This window comes from Notolepis coatsorum (genome assembly GCF_963971535.1).
Source record: "Notolepis coatsorum genome assembly, chromosome: 2".
Taxonomy (NCBI): Eukaryota; Metazoa; Chordata; class Actinopteri; order Aulopiformes; family Paralepididae; genus Notolepis; species Notolepis coatsorum.
Genome location: NC_140166.1, coordinates 128,688,263 through 128,709,750, shown reverse-complemented (window position 1 = coordinate 128,709,750; position 21,488 = coordinate 128,688,263). Strand labels below are relative to the sequence as shown.

The window sequence follows — 21,488 nt, the reverse complement described above, 5'->3', positions numbered from 1 at the left end:
TATCATACACTAGTACTAGATAACTAGACTATTGCTGGAGCATTTGTTGATATCAGGAGCTATCAGTAGCTAGCCGGCTAGATACCGTTCAGTTAGACAATGCCTCATCATGTATTAAACTAAAAGTGAATAGTTGACTGGGTCATTTTGTAACGGTAGCTAACGTTAGCTCATGGAGGTCCCGTCCCACTAGACTAGACTAGACCCGTGTTTACATGCGTGCGGGAGGAGCTGGAGGAGGAGCAGACGCGCAGCACTGTGTGCAGCTCCCGGTGTCTGAGACAGAACTCAGCGAGTGAGATCTGTTTTGACGATCGGCGAAAATAAAGCATTATCACCGATCACCGATCGCATATTTATACTGATTATCGGCCGATAACGATCGGTGGCCGATCGATCGGGGCATCCCTAGAAGTAACCAAACGTTACACTATAAAAAAGAACTGGATAGTTCATATAAGCCATTCTCCCTTTCTGTGTGTGCGCGCGCACGTGCCCGTCCCAACTCTGGTCTTTGGAAAGTTTGATAGTATTCATATTCACTGAGGATGGCCAGATAATGTTGATATTTAAACTAAAAAAAGAATTATACAGAGAGAAGCTTCAGCAAGTACAAAGAGAATCCCTCACTGAGGAAAACACAAAGGCCTAACCATCATGTATCACAATGGTGATGTCAGCCAGAGATGGGGAGAAGCATGAAGTGAACCCTTTGTCAAATGTAATTTATTTCAGTTTTTTTCTGATTTCTTTAAACAAATTATTATTTTGTATTATTTAACCATTTAATTATTATTTAGTTATTGCACTGCACTGGCAGTTTAGTTGACTAATCGAAAAAATTAACGACAGATTAGTCGATTACCAAACTAATAGTTAGTTGCAGCCCTAGTGCTCAATAAAGATACACCAATACTGCAAGCTCTAATGCTCAGTAAATATCAGGGTTCAAAATTAACTGGGGATTGGGGCAAAATGCCCTCGAAAATCAGTTAAGGGGGGCAAAAAAAGCCACAGATAGTTTACTAATTATATATATTAGAGCTGGGCCGTTAACGCGAGACTAGTATCGCGCGATAATATAATTGACGCCATTAATCTATAAAAAAAAATTAAATATATATTCTTTTACCTTTATTTACCCAAGGTAGGTTCGCTGAGTACAGATGCTCTTTTTCAGGAACGCCCTGCTTCACATTCACACAGTTCCATTCACACCTGGGAGCTGCCCAGTACAACCACAGTTGACACCATTGGCCACTGAGCAACTCCACTGGAGCAGTTGGGGGTTAAGTGCCTTGCTCAAGGGCACTTCAGCGGTTTGTGTTCCTGCCAGTCCCGGGGATCGAACCAGCAACCTTCCGGTCACAAACCTGCTTCTCTAACCTTTAGGCCCACGGACTGAACTGAATTGAGTGACCCGACTGGTTTATGGGAGTTTAACACACACATGCTGGACTGAAAATTAATTGTTTGTTTTTGCTTATGATTTGAATTAAATTTTTGCTTATGATTTGAATTGAATCCAATACATGGACATTTTGATTTTGAATTGAGCATGACTCTCGAGTGGTTTTTGAATTTATGAAAAGGTAATTGATTGTTACATTTTAGCAAACTAACCTATGATTTAGCTTGCTCAGTAGTCTAGGCCTACTATTAATTAAATTATTTGTCTACCTTTATGTGGTACAGTCTTATGCCGGAGCTATAGGCCTAATTAACCAATTAAAATGGTAATTTAATTTGCATTGGCAGGGTTTGGCCCTGTCTGGCACCCAACGGGAAAAATATTATAGGCACTATAAGTAGACACCGCTACATAAAACAAGCTGGTCTGCCTGAGTGACTGGTGGAAGAAGGAGAAATAGAGATTGGACTGATTGAGTCAAGCCATGTCACATAGTTCAAGTTTGAAATGCTTCTTTCTGTTTTGCTCCTGAGAGTGTGCTAGATACTGTACTGGTAATATTATTTATTTGTGTTAACTTCTGAATAAAACAATTTATTAAACACAAGTACATCTTATTGAACATTATTTTGATATTTCATTACCAATTATCATAGCAAAACAGCTTTTTCAAACAGTCTGTAATGCATTTTAGAAACGAGAGATGGGCTCATGGTGTAATGGGCAACCTGGCCTGAGAAACGTAAGGAGGAAAGAGAAAGTAAGGACTTATTTGGGTAGAACACATTTTGAATGCCTTCGGCAGACCCTTTTTTTTTGGGAGCCATTTTAATCTACATTAAATCCAGGATTGCAGATAGATTAATCTAGATTAAAAATGTATCTATGCCCACCTCTAATATATATAAGAGTCATTCCACCAATCCGGTCCAATTTGAGTCCCTCTGATGTTTTTAAGTGTCTTTTATCTAATCAGTTACCAAAATGTGCTTTGAAATGCTATTTATTTCAGTTGCAATGTCCTCTTTAATAAAGTGTAAAAACATTGCATGAATGTAATTTTTTTTTTATTATGCATTATGTTGTTATTTCAGTTGCCACCATGTATTTTGACATGTCCCTCGTGGCATTTCATGAAAATGTATTTGGGATATGACCAAGAAAATTTGTAAAAAGTCCATACTTTTTTCCATGAACATACACATCCATCTGTGCTGTTAATGCTGGTAATGATTTATTTCAAAATAAATGAATAATTATTCATTAAAATAACATTATTCAGTCTGCCACTGACTGACGCTCTCTGATTGGCCACTGACATGTTTGCCAAATCGCGTGACGACCTGTGTCTTTGCCCATTTCCGCGTCGAACAGCCTGCAAACTACCTGGCGTTCTATCGCCATGCTCTAAGACAAACTAACCAACTTCAAAAGAGTGCCTAAGCTTAACCGCCGAAAGAACTTGCCGTCACGCTCTAAGACAAACTCTTAACCTTAACCAACTTCGAAAGAGTGCCTAAGCTTAACCAGTGTAGAAACAGGCGTCGGCCAATCAGAGAGTCTCCGAGAAATGCGGCTAGGAAAAAAAAGAACGCCTCCCAAACGTTCCTGTAAACATGTTGTGACCCGTGTATTTACCACGTCTCCCAGTCACACAAGTCTCCCAGACACACGAGTCTCCCAGACACGCGAGTCTACCAGACACACGAGTCTCCCAGACACACAAGTCTCCCAGACACACAAGTCTCCCAGACACACAAGTCTCCCAGACACACAAGTCTCCCAGACACGCGAGTCTCCCAGACACGCGAGTCTCCCAGACACGCGAGTCTCCCAGACACACGAGTCTCCCAGACACGTGAGTCTCCCAGTCACACGAGTCTCCCAGACACGCGAGTCTCCCAGACACGCGAGTCTCCCAGACACACAAGTCTCCCAGACACACGAGTCTCCCAGACACACAAGTCTGCCAGACACGCAAGTCTCCCAGACACGCGAGTCTCCCAGACACAAGTGACTTGGAGACTCGTGTGTCTGGGAGACTCGTGTGTCTGGGAGACTCGTGTGTCTTGGAGACTTGTGTGTCTGGGAGGCGTGTTGCTTTTTAACAGCGGAGGAGTGCAAGAATGTGACCATGTGACCGCGGCAGCGCGGAAATAGGCTGTCTATTGCCATTCTCTAAGACAAACGCTAACCAGCTCCTTAACAGCACCTAAACTTAACCCTTCTAACCTTAACCAACTCCAAAACAATGCCTAACCTTAACCATGCCTAACCTTAACCGGCGAAAGAATACATGTTAAAAAAAAAAATGAATGAAAATCATGGCGGATTACGGCTACATAATGCCGCAAGCTCTGTTGCTCCGCTCCGCGGTTGCCGCGCCTACCGCGGGGCATGTCGCAGCCAATCAGGGAAAACGCGGAAGCACTCTGCAGCACTCCTCCGCTGTTAATAAGCAATAGGCGTCTGGGAGACTTGTGTGACTCGTGTGACTGGGAGACTCGTGTGACTGGGAGACTCGTGTGACTGGGAGACTCGTGTGACTGGGAGACTCGTGTGACTGGGAGACTCGTGTGACTGGGAGACTCACACTCGTGTGACTGGGAGACTCGTGTGACTGGGAGACTCGTGTGACTGGGAGACTCGTGTGACTTGTGTGACTGGGGAGACGTGGTAAATAAATACACAGGTCACAACATGTTTACAGGAATGTTTGGGAGTTGTATTTTGATTGTATTTGATTGTATATTTCCTGACTAGTGAACTAGGCTAGATGTCTGCCCCACTTCCAGTGATGAAGCTAAGCTAGGCTAACGGTCCAGGTGTTCCCCAAGCCCAATGCATGCAGAGAGACGAAAAAGGTATGCATCTTCTCCAGGGAAGATGTTAAATAAGCTAATTTCCCAAAATGTTGGAGTTTTCCTTTAAACTTATCCTTGCTAAGTTTTAGTTTCACTTCCAGAGAGAATTTTACTTCACGACCAGACTGAATACTAGAGATAACAGATGACATATTACAACAATGGCAGAGGATTATTTGGATTTAAACACAGTGGAGCTCAGATGATCTGTCCGGAAAAGTATGTTTCTTCTTTTTATTAGTCCGGCGGGGGAGAATGTGATGCGTTTGTTGGCGCGCATGTGTGTTTCTTTCCATTGGTTTCATTTGGTTAACGTTAACTTATTGGGCAAACAAGAAAACGAAAGAAAACTGTAATGACCCTGCAGCTGTTCCAATGTAAATGTGCTACATTCTCCTCCGTGCACTTTTGCCGCTCTGAAGTCTGAGCTCGGTGTGCCCGGCCACGCGCGCTGTTCTCGCACGAACCTCGCGAGTGCCTGCATGTGGGTGTGTTTGCGCTGTGGGGCGTATTCGTCGCATGGGTGCGGGTAATGCACCGTGACGGCCGTACCGTAAATTCACGGGACGAATACATGTATCGTTACACCCCTAGTTAATTATCATATACCAATACTGCAAGCCCCAATGCTCAGTAAAGACGCACCGGCAAATACTGCAAGCTCTAGTGCTCGGTAAAGATACACCAATACTGCAAGCTCTAGTGCTCGGTAAAGATACACCAATACTGCAAGCTCTAGTGCTCGGTAAAGATACACCAATAATGCAAGCTCTAGTGCTCGGTAAAGATACACCAATACTGCAAGCTCTAGTGCTCAGTAGGGATACACCAATACTGCAAGCTCTAGTGCTCAGTAGGGATACTGCAATACTGCAAGCTCTAGTGCTCAGTAGGGATACTGCAATACTGCAAGCTCTAGTGCTCAGTAAAGATACACCAATAATGCAAGCTCTAGTGCTCGGTAAAGATACACCAATACTGCAAGCTCTAGTGCTCAGTAGGGATACTGCAATACTGCAAGCTCTAGTGCTCAGTAGGAATACACCCATTGAATATGGTATATTGGTATTTGCTGTGTCGGAGAGACTCACCATTAGTTCAGGCTGCGGCCAGTTCCCTGCATTTGCCTCCTATTTCCCCATCGGCATCTGGGTCGATAGAGTGGAACTCTGCCACATAGAGGCTCTTGTCGATGCAGCTGGGGATGGGCTTAATATCAGTCACCAGCTGATCCTCAATACCCTTCAGGTTGAAGCGATCCTCCGAGGTGATCAGATTGATGGCCAGACCCAGGTGACCAAAACGCCCTGCAGGAGATACATTTTACAAAGCAGAGGTTGGGTATACCGGGTTTCAAACGAGTGATTATAGCACCTGCGTTATACTATAGAGCAGTGCTTCCCAATCCTCTCCTCGAAGAACCCCAGCCATTCCATGCATTTGTTAAATTCCACCACCAGCACACCTGATTCAACTTAACAAACCCTTTATTAGTTGAATCAGGTGTGCTGGTGGTGGAATTGAACAAATACATGGAACGGCTGGGGTGCCTCGAGGAGAGGTTTGAGAACCACTGCTATAGAGAATTAACTTGGTTAGAGGTTCAGTTAACCTCACCTGATCTGCCAATGCGGTGCAAGTAGGTCTCTGCATTTTTTGGGAAGTCAAAATTGATGACCACATTCACCGCCTGGATGTCGATACCTCTGGTGAACAGATCTGAGAGAGAAGACACCTGATCAGGCAACCAACTTTCCATTAATAACTAAAAACTGAATCTCTTACTTATTTAAATTCTCTTTTACCTGTGCAGACCAGGTTTCGGCACAGTCCATTTCTGAAATCATGGAACACACGGTTCCTGTACTCCTGCATCATCTTAGCATGGATGTAGAAGCAGGAGTAGCCAAGCTGGGTGATCTTCTTGGCCAGGAGCTCAACCCTCTGGGTGGAGTTGCAGAAGATGATTGACTGGTTGATCTGGAGCTATGGGGGGAGAAACATAGAAGCCGTGATTCAGAGACTGGACTTAGTAGTTGAAACAATCTTCAATTGCCATAGCCTAGCCATGTGTATGATATTTGATGTGGGTCAAGGGTTTTGTACCGATTCCAAACTCTGTACTTTCAAGGTTGTTGTTTTTCAAATTGCGTTTGTACTACAGAGTACCTATTCATGTTAGATCAATCAGTGACACATTTCGGTACGTTGAGCGTGTTGCATAATTTAAAAAAAAAATGATTTTAAACTAAAGGTGCTACATACTCATATTTCCCCAACCCAAAGCAATGCACATGTTAGTAGTATTCTGAATTTACAATTAGTTGCACTCAGGGAACAAAATTAACTTTTTGACTTACCAGCCATTTGGCTGGTAGATTTTAAAAACTACCAGCCAGGCAGATTTTTTACCAGCCAAACATTTTAAATAGCTTTTTAGTATATCGCCATGTGTTATTATTACTATATAATACTCTCATATGCTATTTTCAATTAATATCATAAACAACATAAGGAATATTAGCATAATTTTGAGTGGACTGAAGGAATGAGTCAGCGTTAATAGTTTTAAATGCAAATAATTTATTGAAACATAGAAGTGGGGTCGGACACACACACACTGTTTCAACTCACCACCCCTGCATCATATTGTAGTCTAGTCTGTCTTCAAACTTCCACTCCTCTCGAAACCTTTTTATATTTGAATATCAACATTATCTGTGCATCCTCAGTAATCCTCAGTTTACTACAATATACTCCTCTCCTGAGTCCTGACTAGTGACTTCATCGTCTTTCCAAACGCACGCACACACACAGAGAAAGGGAGAGTGCCCCCCCATTTCCCTTTTGACTTACCAGCCATTTGGCTGGTAGATTTTAAAAACTACCAGCCAGGCAGATTTTTTACCAGCCATTGGCGGTTGGCTGGTACTTATTTTGTTCCCTGGTTGCACTAATACAATAACGGAAAACTTCCAGTGTATGGCTTTCCCGTCTTGACTGACTGAGGCTCCACTACCTCAAACAAATTACTTGAGCACAAAATAGGGGTGCTCTGCGCAAACTAGTAACTACCACAAATGGGAGCCTTTTCCACAAATATGTATGCATGTTACAGTCTCATCTCTTGGGTCTTTGGAAAGACCAGATGAGGTCAGAGGAGTTCGATAGCATTTACTGAAGATGGCCAGATGTTGATATTTCAACATTGAAAAAAAAACAATACATGATAGATCAATTCAATACATGATCATGCAATGTTAAAAGAAAAAAAGGTTGTAGGGAAGGGTTTGAGAGAAGGAGGGGTGTTACAAACAAAATGTCCAACAAATAACAATGTTTCGTTTTTTTATAGCTGAAATTACAGTTGCGTTATTACAGAAATAATTTGAGGTACTGCGTCAGTTGAAATGTGAACGATACCAAACAAAATTCTGCTTTATTCACTGCATCCCCTTCTATATGGGTTGACAGGAAGCTGAAGTACCCATTCACTGCAATTATACTTTGATTTACAAATATCACTTCAAGAGCCAAAATAATCAAAGAGGCAGAAAACACTATGGCATTTACTAGGGATGCAGATTGTGAAATTCTGGGCCAATACAATGTTTTAAATACATATTTAAAGCCCATTCTACTTTAAGGTCCCCTCAGTCAACTTGTGTTCTTAAAAATATATATTTTGACTGGAGGTGGGCCTACACTTTATTCAGCTACAAGAGAACAAAACACGATTATAAATAATCATGGGTATTTGGACATGCGCAGGTGTGCATTTTCTGCACTACAAATGTTCCAGAGGCTTCAAAGTGAACACTTTTCCATAATGTATTCTTTAGCTCACCCTGGAAAAGAGCGTGTTGAGGCAGTGGACCTTTTGCCTCTCTGTGACGTAGGCGTAGTACTGTGTGATGCCCTTCAGGGTGAGCTCCTCCATCAGGTTGATCTCATAGGGCTTCTTGAGGTGCTTGGACTGGACAGAGAAGGCAACACTCAAAATTATGTTGACAATGTACCACTAACTCAGACATTTTTAGTCAAAAGGACTTTCTCAGAAAGCGCATTGCAGCAGCGTGGCACACAGTACACATGTGCTGCTGAAGACATAAAACATTTGTATATCTTGTGAACGAAACTCCAAAGTACTGACATGACATTTTATAAATGTTCCATGACTGGTAAAACCTGGAAAGTCTTTTAAGACTAGATTCCCAAACATGCGGGTAAAAACTGACTGCGAAATAACTTCCAACTACCATGGTTCATGTGGCTTCACATCAGCCATGTGGATATGCTCAAAAACAGTCACAATTTCTTCATGCTCTCACCATGAATTTCTGCACACTGATGGGGAAGGTGGCAGAATAGAGGAGGATCTGTCGGTCCTTGGGCAAGAAACTGATGATATCCTCGATCAGGACGACAAAGTCCTGAGACAACAGCTTGTCCGCCTGGAGACGGTAAAAACAAAGAGGGTATCCGGCATAAAGGGTAAGACACAGAGCAACTTTAATTAGTGGACGGACGGGCACTAAAAACGTACAATTAACATTAAAATGGCCACCCCTCACCTCATCCATCACCATCATTTGGATTCTGTCCACCTTAGCCACACCCTTCTTGATCAAGTCCAATATCCTGCCTGGCGTGGCGATAACAACATGCACTGAGGGGGGGGAAGGAGAAGGTCAAGTTCCATTAAGAGAAGTTGGGCCATATTCTTTTACAACATGCATGGTAAAAGGCCTCCTAGACACAAACCAACAGCACTGAATATAACTTCAACCTCAAGCTGTACGTAGAGGAATGTTCTGGAACACTGAAGCTAGAAAGCTACCTGAAAGGTTACCGTTTCGTTTGCTATATGGCAAGGCCCGCAATTTACAAACATATTCCTGGCTTACTTTTGGTTCAGGATGCCTCAAATGATTTGTTTTGGTTCATGACTAAATTAAAAAGATTTCTAAGAATGATATGGATAGGAATGTTTTGGAAACTGAAAAAAGATTGTCGACCTATCCACCAAGCCAAATCAGGTGAGAAATACACAACTACAATACCTCGATGCACTTCTCGCATGGATATAATAAGCATAAGAGGGTGTAAGTCAGCATCAATTGAACTGCATATTTTCCCCTTCAATCAATTCATCAATCTAAATCTATGCATCTTTACAAACTTTTTATCAATAGAGTCGACAAAGTGCAAATTTCTAAAATATAAATGTTTTTCCATTCATTGTAATAGTGAATGAATGATTTTATTTCGGTCTTCTTTTACAAAGCAATGTACAGTAGTCGAAAATGTATAAAAGAAAGAAAACAACCGAAAAGGTGTAGGCTGAAGCCGCCTAACCTTTTTACTAGTGCTGTCAAACGATTAAAATATTTAACTCGATTAATCGCATGATTGTCCATAGTTAACTCGCGATTAATCGCAAATTAATCGCATTTTTATTTTTAATTTCTTTTTTACCTTAAACAGATCTTTTTCAAGTTCCAAGTTTTAATACTCTTATCAACATGCGAGTCAACAAATGCTTGCTTTGTGCAGCCATTTAACACAAAAGGATGACCCTCATGCATTGCAAATTTGCATCAAATTCAAAACAGAGTGATGCACAAAATAACTTAAAAGAAAATAATAATTTAAAACAATGAATAAAGTGTGCATGAAATAATAGGGGAAAGAAAACGTTAGGAACTTGTTACATTCACACACACAAGGGCTGATTAATCACACACCCCCCTCTCTCCCTCACACACACTCTCCCAGATCTTTCTCTTTTGCCCCTTCCTCATCTCTCACCCCCCTCTCTCTATATCTCACACACACACACACACACACACTTCAGAAACAAACATAGTATCAATGAGAGCATCAATAATACACCTGAGTGAAGTCTAGTAAAAAAAAAAAAAAAAAAAAAAAATTTAGTTAATCTTGAGTTAAAAAAATTAGTGGCATTAATAGAATCGGGAGTTAACGCGATATATTTGACAGCCTTACTTTTTACATTACATTTACAAAAAACATAATTCAGTTTTTTGTCACGATTTTAATTGTGTTATGTTATAATAAAATATAATTAGGATAATAAGGTTTTATATTTATTTATCACCTTATATGTGAATCATTTCTGAAATGTATGTATCGAACTACACATGTTTACTTCTTTGTCAGTTATTCCATAGTTTTACCCCTTTAACAGATGTACATAAGACTTTTTATATTTGTCCTTGCCTTTGCGATATTGAAGACACAAGTTCCCCTAGTGTGGTACAACTATAACACTATATAGTAGTTTGTGGATGGTTGATTTAAGCAGCCACACCTGCCCTGGGTCAAACTAATTAGACCTGGGAGCAGGGGTGGCTGTGCACCTGTTGTGCATTGAGGCACAGGTTAGATCTGCCATCCCCCACACACAATGAGGAATGCCCCCCGTCATGCATTCTACATGTGCTCCGGCTTGCAACATCTTGTCACCATCTTGTAAACACATTCGGGGCCATTGGGGGCCATCTAATCTCACGCTAAACGGCCAGCATTTCAAAACAGACTTGCATTGTGCTGAGGCCGTTTGTAGAGCTAAATCTATACTTTATAGTATTGCTATCTGTCCATTCTCATCAATTGAGACCATAAAACGTCCCTTCAAAATGGCTTAAAGAAATAATTCTCTCATCAATACGTTCTCATTTTATAGCCTCGTGAATATACCGTAATTTTCGCACTATAAGCCGCACCTGAATATAAGCAGCAGCAGCTAAATTGAATGGTGTACATATATAAGCCGCACTGGACTATAAGCCGCAGGTGTTTTAATGTTTAATTACCATATGTAAGGGTTCGTGCACAGAGGGGATTGTCGGGAAAGAGCTGGCTGTTTGAGGAAGCTCTCATTTATTAACTTGCAGCAGCTGTGTGCCTGTGAGAGAAGAGCGAGTGAGAGTTAAAGGTGGTGGACTGTAACCTGTAAAATCCATAGATTTAGGAGGTCCCCTAGTGGCCGTTAGCTGTAAAAATCCATAGATTAGCCGCACCGTTATATAAGCCGCAGGGTCGAAAAATGGGGGGAAAAGGCGCGGCTTATAGTCAGAAAATTACGGTAAGCGTTATATGGGATTTGGACTAGTATATTTCCTGGAAGGCGAGATACAGGGCGCTAAGCTAATAACATTAAATCGAACAGCGTTTCGGCTATACAGAAGCTAAAACGCAAAATGCATATTGAAACCATATATGAAATCAGTTTTATTTTTTCAAATTCCATTATATTTTTTTCCAAATTCCATTTGAATATTTCAAAATTCTGTATTTTGCTTTGTACGCTCATTTTACCATCAGAAATAGTGTCTAATAAGTGGGAATGAATAAATGTCCACAATTTAATAAGATATAACAGTCAATTTAATAGGGCTGTCTTAAATACTTCGAAGCTTCGTTCGATGGGCATGGGATTCGAATATGAAAAAAAAATCCGATTAAAAAATTAAAAAAATAATAAAAAGGTATATATATTTTTGCAAAATCAACTCTGACTCCCTTTGTTAACTACAACAAGCAATGCTGTTTGTTATTTAAGATGAGGTTGCACTGACAGATTTGTGTTCATTGTGCTGCTTTTATAAAGCCTCAAATGACGGCTTACAATATTTCATGAAAGCAAAGTGTTGTTTGTCTAAGATTTAAAAAGGTTTAAACTTTACAGCACTGACAAAGTTGAACAAAGTGCTGTACAAGTCCCACAAAAAAAAAAAAAAAAAATAATTTTTTTATAGTCGATTTCATTTTTATTGCTCAATTCCGCGATTCCGTGATCGCGGATTCCATATGGCTCTAGTTGAGTATCATAACAAGGCCCGATCAGCATGTAATTTACGTGAAAAAGATCTTACCGTGGGCCGGTTGGATCCCCAAAAGGATTTCCCAGTTATCGATCGCCATCTGGTAGATCGATATGTCCATTGGCTGATGATATATTCCTTTACTGCATAGTGAATTCGGCATCGCAAAAGGTATTCCAAGCTACAGGCTACACATGGAATCCAGCTAACTGGAAACTCCATCGAAAGTAGGGCGGGGCGATATGACGATATTATATAAATATCGGGTACAGTTCATTAACGATACACTTTTTAAACGTATCGTGGATATTGAGATGTTTTGTCCTCGCGTTAGAGGCCGCCGCGGCTGAGATGAGACTTGCAAGCGCAGTGCTAAATGCTTTCCTCCCTCTCGCAGAAAAAAAAGTCTGTCACACACACGTGCCCAAATTACGTCATCTACACGCACATACACGCACGCAAGCGCACACACCTAGCCAGAGACAGAGAGGCGGTGGCTCGGTGCTAGGGATGGCCCCCGAAACCCAGGAGTATTGATAAGCTCCGACGTTAACAGTACTGCTATCGGTAAATTAGTCTATGAGCAGATTAGCTACGGAGCCAACAGTGTACCATCCATCTGCGACGCAAGAGTGGACACGGAGTAATGTTAATGTTATGTCGAGTTCATACTACACTACACGTATGACGACATAACGTTAACGTTACTCCGTTTCCATGAAGTGCTTAATTAGGTATCCGAAGCACTTCCGGCGAGGACAGGAAGCCGTCATGAAACCGTTGGTCATATTGTAGTCTTAAAGGGGAACTCCACTTTTTTTGGAAATTAGCTTATTTAACATCTTCCCTGGAGTTAGACAAGAAGATGCATACCTTTTGTCTCTGTGCGTGCATTTTAGCTTTGGGAATAGACGCTCCCTTAGCATAGCTTAGCTTCATCACTGGAAGTGAGGCAGGACAGTAGCCTTACAGTGACTTACAGTGTATTGCAAGGTCTGACATTGACCAAACTTGATATGCATGACCTTGGTGGGCTCTAGGTCAACTCCTGAAAAGGGGGTCAATGTCAGACTTTGCAATCAAAAGTTAGGGGGCTAATAACTCTTGCCATAATTTCAGTGCGCCCCCTAACTTTTGATTGCAAGGTCTGACATTGACCCCCTTTTCAGGAGTTGACCTAGAGCCCACCAAGGTCATGCATATCAAGTTTGGTCAATGTCAGACCTTGCAATACACTGTAAGGCACTGTAAGGCTACTGTCCTGCCTCACTTCCAGTGATGAAGCTAAGCTATGCTAACGGAGCGTCTATTCCCAAAGCTAAAATGCACGCACAGAGACAAAAAAGGTATGCATCTTCTTGTCTAACTCCAGGGAAGATGTTAAATAAGCTAATTTCCAAAAAAAGTGGAGTTCCCCTTTAACTAAAAGATTTTAACAAAAAAAAAAGCAGCAGCACTATTGCATAACCGAGTCATGTTTGCTATGTATTTCTTTCTTTAGGAGTATGATGTTTTATAGCTAGGTTAAACACAGGTTTTTGTTTTTAAGAGGGGGGGGGGGGGTTTGATTGAAGTTTATTTCAAGTATGCAACACAACAAACAAACATCAAGTACAGATATAGCCTTAAGCCGTTCAAATAATAAATGTATACATACATAAATAAATAATCTAAGAATCCAATAATCTAAATCTAATAAATATAAAAATGCTAAATGCTTGAGTCTTTTGTCTTTAATGTTAGCTTGCAAACTCAAATACTGTCTTGGTAAGCCTCAATGAATTGTTTGGGGAAAAAAGGAAAAACATTGTGATGTGTATCATGTATCGCCGAAAGGTCGGAAAATATTGTGATATCATATTTAGGCCATATCGCCCAGCCCTAATTGAAAGTAAAAAAAAAAGGCACCGTTCTGCCACAGGGAACACTGCATTATCGAGACAGCGCCCCTAAGAGGATCTGGCCGGTAATGCACTTTTCAGAATTCGAAGAGTGGGGTAAATCTGCAGTGCCGCTCGTGACATTGAGTAAGCTATTAAAATGGAATAAAAGCCAAAACAACCTTGCCATGGACATGTCCGTGATTGGCCCTTTTAACACTTTGGATGCCAGCGACGCGTTTTGTCGTTAGTTCATGCCGACCTATGAATGCCACCAACGCTATATGGTGTTTGTTGTATTTTTTTTTATTGGCGATTTGAATTCATATTTCATCAATCGAGCCTCAGGTTAGTGCTGCAGAGCCTCTCTGAGCGGAAGATACCGCCCCCTATCGTCTCTCCCTGTGTAACTGCACCCCATTGGTTTAGACTAGGGATGTCCGATATTATCGGCCGATATCGGCAGTAAAATGTGATATCGGAAAATATCGGTGGTAAAATTTTTTTTTTTTTTTTTTTTAACATTTATTTAACCTTTATTTACCCAGGCAAGCAAGTAGGAACCAATTCTTATTTTATTTATTGTCAAAAGTATGCATGTTGGTTTAATTCAACAACAAGAGATATGTAATGTTAATTTTTACTTTTTTAATGATCATATTTTGCACAGATAATGCTTACATTTAGAAAGCCTTTTGAATGCATCCAGTGAAATTATTAGTTACCTGAAATTATTACGTTTTTTGGGGGGGAAACCCTGCATATATCGGTATCGGTTGATATCAGTATCGGAAATTAAGAGTTGGACAATATCGGAATATCGGTATCGGTAAAAAAGCCAATATCGAGCATCCCTAGTTTAGACTGATGGGGGGGTGGGTGGGGGGGCCAGTTTCCTCATTTTACTTTTCCGTCAAGCCAACTGAAGAGACCCAAGTTGATCGCCGACCCCAGAACAGCTTGGATTATGTATTTCCAGCACCCAACGCTGAATCAATAAACACAATCGATATTTGGAATGGCGATCAGGAATTGGAATAATCTTTTTGGATAACATCTGATCTGAGGTAAGGAATCTATTTTACCAGTCTTGGGATAATCAGAGCTTTTTTCACAGATATATCAATGTGTCCCATATGTGTGTGTGTGTGCACCGCTGATCAGGAAATGAGAAGAGATATTTCAGCCCGCTTCTATAGCGGGCATAAGTACACATATACAGGGCTGTACGCTAAGCTTTTTCACTAGGGGCACACTTGCCCCTAAATTAGAAATTTAGGGGCAAAAAATATGTTTTAGGGGCACATTTTTAAATAACAATTTTACCATTATAGTGCAAAAAAATATGTTCCTCCTGCCTCATTACTGTGGTCCTTTTATTTAACATTTAAGTGCTTTTGTTGTCAGGTTTGTATCTTTTATAATGAACCAACTAGGGCTGGGCGATATGGCCTAAATATGATATCACGATATTTTCTGACCTTTCGGCGATACACGATACACATCACAATGTTTTTCTTTTTTACCCCAAACAATTTATTATGAGGCTTACCAAGACAGTATGAGTTTGCAAGCTAACATTAAAGACAAAATAAAATACCCATGCATTTAGCATTTTTATATTATATATTAGATTTAGATTATTGGATTATTAGATTATATATTGCATATATTTAGCAATGAGATATTATATGATTTAGATATGAAATATGATGAATTGAAAATGGGGGACCCTGATGTAAACAAGACAAAAGTCTTTCTCTGGTCTGCATCCCCTTAACAATTGTATGTATTGAGCTGTACTGTACCCATTCTGCAATATGTTAATAAAGTTTTAAATCAATCAATCAATAGCATTTTTATGAAACTACTGTATATTTGTATGTCTCTAAATGTTTTGATGAATTGAAAATGGAGGACCCTTATGTAAAAAAGCCGAAAGTCTTTCTCTGGTCTTCATCCTCCTGTACTGTATTGTACCCATTATGCAATCTGTTAATAAAGTTCTCATTCATTCATTCTGACGGAAAACAGAATAATTTTGATTGACAGTAGAGTCTGCCAATTACGTCACAACGCTTGCACCCGCCCTGCTGTTCTTAGCACCAATCGGCAAGCGCATTAGTTTTTGACTTCCTGAATGCCCTGTGTGTTGACAACAACAAAGCTACTAACATTAGCTCCCCGCGGCCCACGAGTAGGAGACCAGTGCTCTGCAGGATGACTAAATGAGGCATAATGATTTTACCTCAACGAATGTTATAATAAAAGCCTTTCCATACATCTGTCTGATTGAAAACTTTATTAACAGACCGCGGAATGGGCATATCTCAGCACGGGCTGAGATATGAACGAGTAACGTGTGGACCAGATTGACGCGACACAAGGTTTACACAACAGCCCCCACCCCTTGTTTTATTGTATTTGTACCTGTACTACCTGCTGTCAGCTGTTTATCTCTCTGTGAGCTTGATTAGCTCACGTTAGCTAGCGTTAGCTCCGCGGCTAACCCTGAACTAAATCAATGACTAGGTTCTAAAGCATTTCGAGTAGTTTTCACTGCACATAGAAGCAGCCAAACAGTGGGAGAATTTCGGGAGCATATGGCCAAAACCCAGTTAGGAACCATCGATTCCCATCCCTACTACTAACTTTACTTTTCTTCATAGCTAAATCAGACAGTCAGCCAGTCTATCAGAGTGAGTGCTCAGTTGATTTTCCCCGCTGATCATACCTGAGTGCTCAGCGTCATCACACGCCTTGGATCATTTAGGAGTGAAATGCGAATGCAAGGCTTGAAATCCCTACTCGCAAGCCCGCCACCAAATATTATTTACCAATTGCAACGGCCAATTAAAGGGGCAATTTGCGACGAGATCATCGCAGCGTACAGCCCTGATATACAATCTATAATATAGCGTTTATTTGAAAACGACATAAATAGGCCGAAAAATGACAGTTTGTGTATGCCAGAATATTCCAGTAAATGCCGTTCATCACAGAATCTTTATATTTTCCCTTAAAACCAAGGGCTTTTCAAAATGCTATAAACGGAAATGAAGAGATTAAAAAACAATCCGTTTTGACAATGTTGACTGCAAACAAGTCATTGATAAGCGACGGGCAGATTAGACACATAGCCATAATTTAAGACTGAGATTATGCGTTCACAACGCTATCATTGAAGTGGGTGCTGGCATTCAGCCAGGTAAGTACGACACCCCCTGGTGGCTCTGAAAGTGTTAAGCATGGCGTGTCCGTGGTTGGCCCCGAAACGGTTAAACTGCTCATTGTCCATGTCACTTCCTGATAATGAATGTATACATATATATAAAAAAACATAAGATACCAAGCCCATTACCTATCTCATCCAAGCGCATGATGTCGTCCCTCAGGTTGGTGCCTCCGGTGGTCGCCATGACCTTGACTCCATTCAGGTGTTTGCTGAGCTGGATGCTGATCTGGCTCATCTGCAGGGCCAGCTCTCTGGTGGGAACCATCACAATGGCTGGAGGAAGATAAGATGACAGATTTCACACACACAAATTAACCACAATCTAAAATCAACCTTCAAGTCTACCATGAGTAGGGCTAAACAATATGAAAGATCACAATATGGGCATTAGGCTTGGGCGGTATGACGGTATACAGGTATTTCAAAATCCCGTCAGTATGATTTTCAATACCGTGACGTCACAGACTGTGCGCCAAATCACAGATGCCTTGCTTGTAGTGCACAGCACGTGCCAGCAGAGGGCAGGGGAGTCCGTCTTTCCCTCCCTCAGTCAGAGCTCACGCACGTGTTCCTGTGAGTCTTCCATCTCGCATGAGTGTATTAATCTGCACAACAAATAAAGACTTATTCTTCTATAGAATGCGGTAATGGACCGGTGGCCGTCCGTTTATTAAACACATTAACTGCCACGCTTATATCCATCAATGTTTGATCACTGCCACCAGTCTAAGTCTATGGAGATGTTTACCTTCTTTGCAGGGCTATAACTTTTTAAATTGTATTGCTAAATTGACATTATTATGGCCCATTCAACATCAATTATTAGGGATGCACCGAAATTTCGGCAAAAAATGGCCTTTCGGCTGTCGGCCGAAAGAGTTTTTTCACCGAAAATATATCACCGAAACAGAAACAACCTTGCGTGTTGTTGTGATGATGTTGCCCTGTCGGGAGTCGCGCTGCCCCTATGTAAACTCTGCGCGCAACGCGTCCAACAAATGAGTCTTCAACATGCTTCCATATCCTCATTCACTATTATGCCCGTCGCAGTAGGAGTGATCTATGCATATCATTTGCGTGTTGTTGTGATGATGTCGCGCTGTCGGGATGTAAACTCTGCGCGCAACGCGTCCAACAAATGAGTCTTCAACATGCTTCCATATCCTCATTCACTATTATGCCCGTCGCAGTAGGAGTGATCTATGCAATCATTCGCGTGTTGTTGTGATGTCGCGCTGTCGTAGAGCTGCCGCGGTTATCGCATTACCGCGGTATCGCTGTTACGTCACGCCCACCGCAGCGTTTAACTGAATACCGCATCACCGCTGTTTTTTATTTAATTTAAAATGTTTATAATAATTATTATTATTATATATTATTATTATTATTATTATAATATATGATTATATTGTTATAATTGTGTATAACCTATTTTCTTCACGCCATGTGATGTGGAGTGGAAGTTTCCACTCGCAGTTGCGCAGTTAACATTCTGATCGAAAGTTAACAGTTATGTCGGGGAAATTTATATCTATAGACTGGTGTATTTTTCGTCCACGAAAAATGGAGCCTCTAATAATAATTATTGCCAATAGACTTATAATACGCAGTAAAAGGCCCACTTAGCCAAAAAGTTAGGCTAAAATGGCCGACAATGCCACTTATTTCAAATATCTTTTACAGCGTATTTTACGTCTATTGGCAATAATTATTATTAGAGGCTCCATTCAGTCTATAGATATCAATTAATTGTCATCTCAGAATAAATATAAATGGCGTTGTCTGTGTTTTTAGCTTATCTTTTAGAGCTCTTTTACACATTGGGCAATAATATTACTCGTTTTACGACAACATCCTTACTTTAGCCTCTCGTGTTTTTTTCTATTAAACAGGATTGCCCTACCAGGTGGGGTACGAAGCAAAATATGGTAGAGCGAGTTTTGGAGCAAGCTCCCGCTATTCGTAGAGTGCTAGTGGACGACCGACGCCATGCACATTTGATACCGACTTGGCAGGACATAGCGGTCCTTGAATCCGTCAATGCAGCACTCAAACCGGTGCAAGACTTCACTGATGCACTGTCGGCAGAGAAAACAGTCACTGCGTCTGCTGTCAAACCGGTCTTGGACCTTTTAACAACAGATCTGCTGCTGCCAGCCCAGGAAGACACGGAACTGACTTCCCGTATTAAACGGAAAATGGCAGAGATCCTAAAGAATAAATACAAGCTACCCGCAACACAGAAGCTACTTGAAAAGGCCTCGTTTCTCGATCCCCGGTACAAGACCAGCACACCCAGCGAGGAACTGACGGATGCGCTCTTGGAGGAGATGATAGAAATCCCAGAACAGGATGATGCAGCTGCGCAGCCAAGACCCAGTACGCCGCCAACAGCAGGAAAAAGGAAACTGGCAGACCTCCTCGGGAAAAAAAGAAATCAGGCAGCGCAGTCAACGCCTATTCCAAAGAGACTCCGTGCTGACGCAGAGTTGACCAAATATATACAAGAGGAAGCCATGGACTCCCATTCGGATCCTCTTGCATGGTGGCGCGACAACCAGTCCCGATACCCGCTACTTTCAAAGATTGCCAGAAAGTACATGGCAGTATGCGCCACCAGCACTGCATCCGAGCGGGTGTTCAGTGCAGCGGGGAATGTTGTCACCCCATTGAGAGCATCTCTCAAACCCGACAATGTGAATATGTTGGTTTTCCTTGCGAGGAATGCCAAGTCGCAAATAGGATGAGTCACTAAGGCCTTTGGAGAGAGCTGGGGAATGTGCACTTTATTTGTATTTTATAACTGTTTCTGTTATATGCACATTTCGTTTACAATTTGTTCTGTGTTCTTGCAGTTGCAAGCGCTTGTATTATTTCATTATTGTTTTGTTTTTTAAACAGTGGGCCCTTTACAATGAATGTGCACTTTATTTGTATTTTATAACTGTTTCTGTTATATGCACATTTCGTTTACAATTTGTTCTGTGTTCTTGCAGTTGCAAGCGCTTGTATTATTTCATTATTGTTTTGTTTTTTAAACAGTGGGCCCTTTACAATGAATGTGCACTTTATTTGTATTTTATAACCGTTTCTGTTATATGCACATTTAGTTTACAATTTGTTCTGTGTTCTTGCAGTTGCAAGCGTCAATAAACAGTGTTCAGTACTATGTTGTCTGTGTTTCACTTTCAATAACGAATGCGTGCTTGCCGAATCCCAAACAATATTCATGCTGCAAAGTCATCCTCTAAAGATAGACATGTAGACTAGAGGCAGGCTATATGCTATAAAGAGTAGACTATACTTTATATAAAAAAAAAAAAAAAAAAAAAAAAATGCATTCCAATTTTTTTTTTTTTGCGGTTAATACCGCACGGTATGAAATATTACGCAAATTTGTGCGGTAAGGAAAATATCAATACCGCGGCAGCTCTACGCTGTCGGGAGTCGTGCTGCCCCTATGTAAACTCTGCGCGCAACGCGTCCAACAAATGAGTCTTTAACATGCCTTTACATCCCCATTCACCATATGCCCGTCGCGGTTAATCACAGAGTGATCTAATATGCATATTATTCACATTTTGACGCTGTCTACTGTGCCGAGTCAAGCGAGCACATTCAGCTGGGGACTAGAAAGGTGCGCTCAGTAGAGCATATGTACTGTATGCATTCAGAAGTGCTGAATAAATGTTTTATGGACCCATAATAGTGATTATTTATTATTTAAGTTAAGTTTTGCCATAATCATATATTTTTCCATAATCATAATGTTCCACAACATTGGTAAAAAAAATCTATTCTATGAATCATTTTCAGCCTTTCGGCTTTCGGCCAACTGTTTTCTATTTTCGGTATCGGTTTCGGCCAAGAATTTCCCATTCGGTGCATCCCTATCAATTATCTATCGTTCAGGATGTAGGAACGTTTTACTTTTTCATTCACACATTCATACGAAAATACCATCTAGAGTATAAATATGTTATCGTTTTCTGCAGTAATTCCTAGAACGTGAGATATAGGCATAAATGCATATATTAGATTATCAAATGCCGTTTGATACCGATCCACGCTATATAAAAAATGTCAACTGTACATGGTCCTAAACGTTATGACTGATCATGCGCGGGGTGAACGGGGGAGGGGGTCGTTTATAATTCCGTGATAGTCGTTAAATTTATGTAGTATGGGTGATATATAGATCAGAGCAGTTTGCATCGATAATAATAAACAAAAACGCTCTAAGTC

At 41.0% G+C, this 21,488-nt stretch overlaps 1 protein-coding gene across 1 annotated transcript in view; it reads right to left on the bottom strand.

Moving 5' to 3' along the window:
• Window positions 1–21,488, bottom strand: part of ddx61 (DEAD (Asp-Glu-Ala-Asp) box helicase 61) — a 38,472-nt gene that overhangs the window by 3,947 nt on the left and 13,037 nt on the right. The window contains exons 6-12 of the mRNA XM_084309173.1: window positions 17,370–17,516; window positions 8,850–8,944; window positions 8,607–8,729; window positions 8,123–8,251; window positions 6,081–6,261; window positions 5,893–5,994; window positions 5,367–5,582 (exon numbers count right to left, since the gene is read on the bottom strand). Coding sequence (XP_084165299.1) covers window positions 5,374–5,582; window positions 5,893–5,994; window positions 6,081–6,261; window positions 8,123–8,251; window positions 8,607–8,729; window positions 8,850–8,944; window positions 17,370–17,516 — 986 coding nt within the window. The 3' untranslated portion in view covers window positions 5,367–5,373. The remainder of the gene's footprint in view (window positions 1–5,366; window positions 5,583–5,892; window positions 5,995–6,080; window positions 6,262–8,122; window positions 8,252–8,606; window positions 8,730–8,849; window positions 8,945–17,369; window positions 17,517–21,488) is intronic.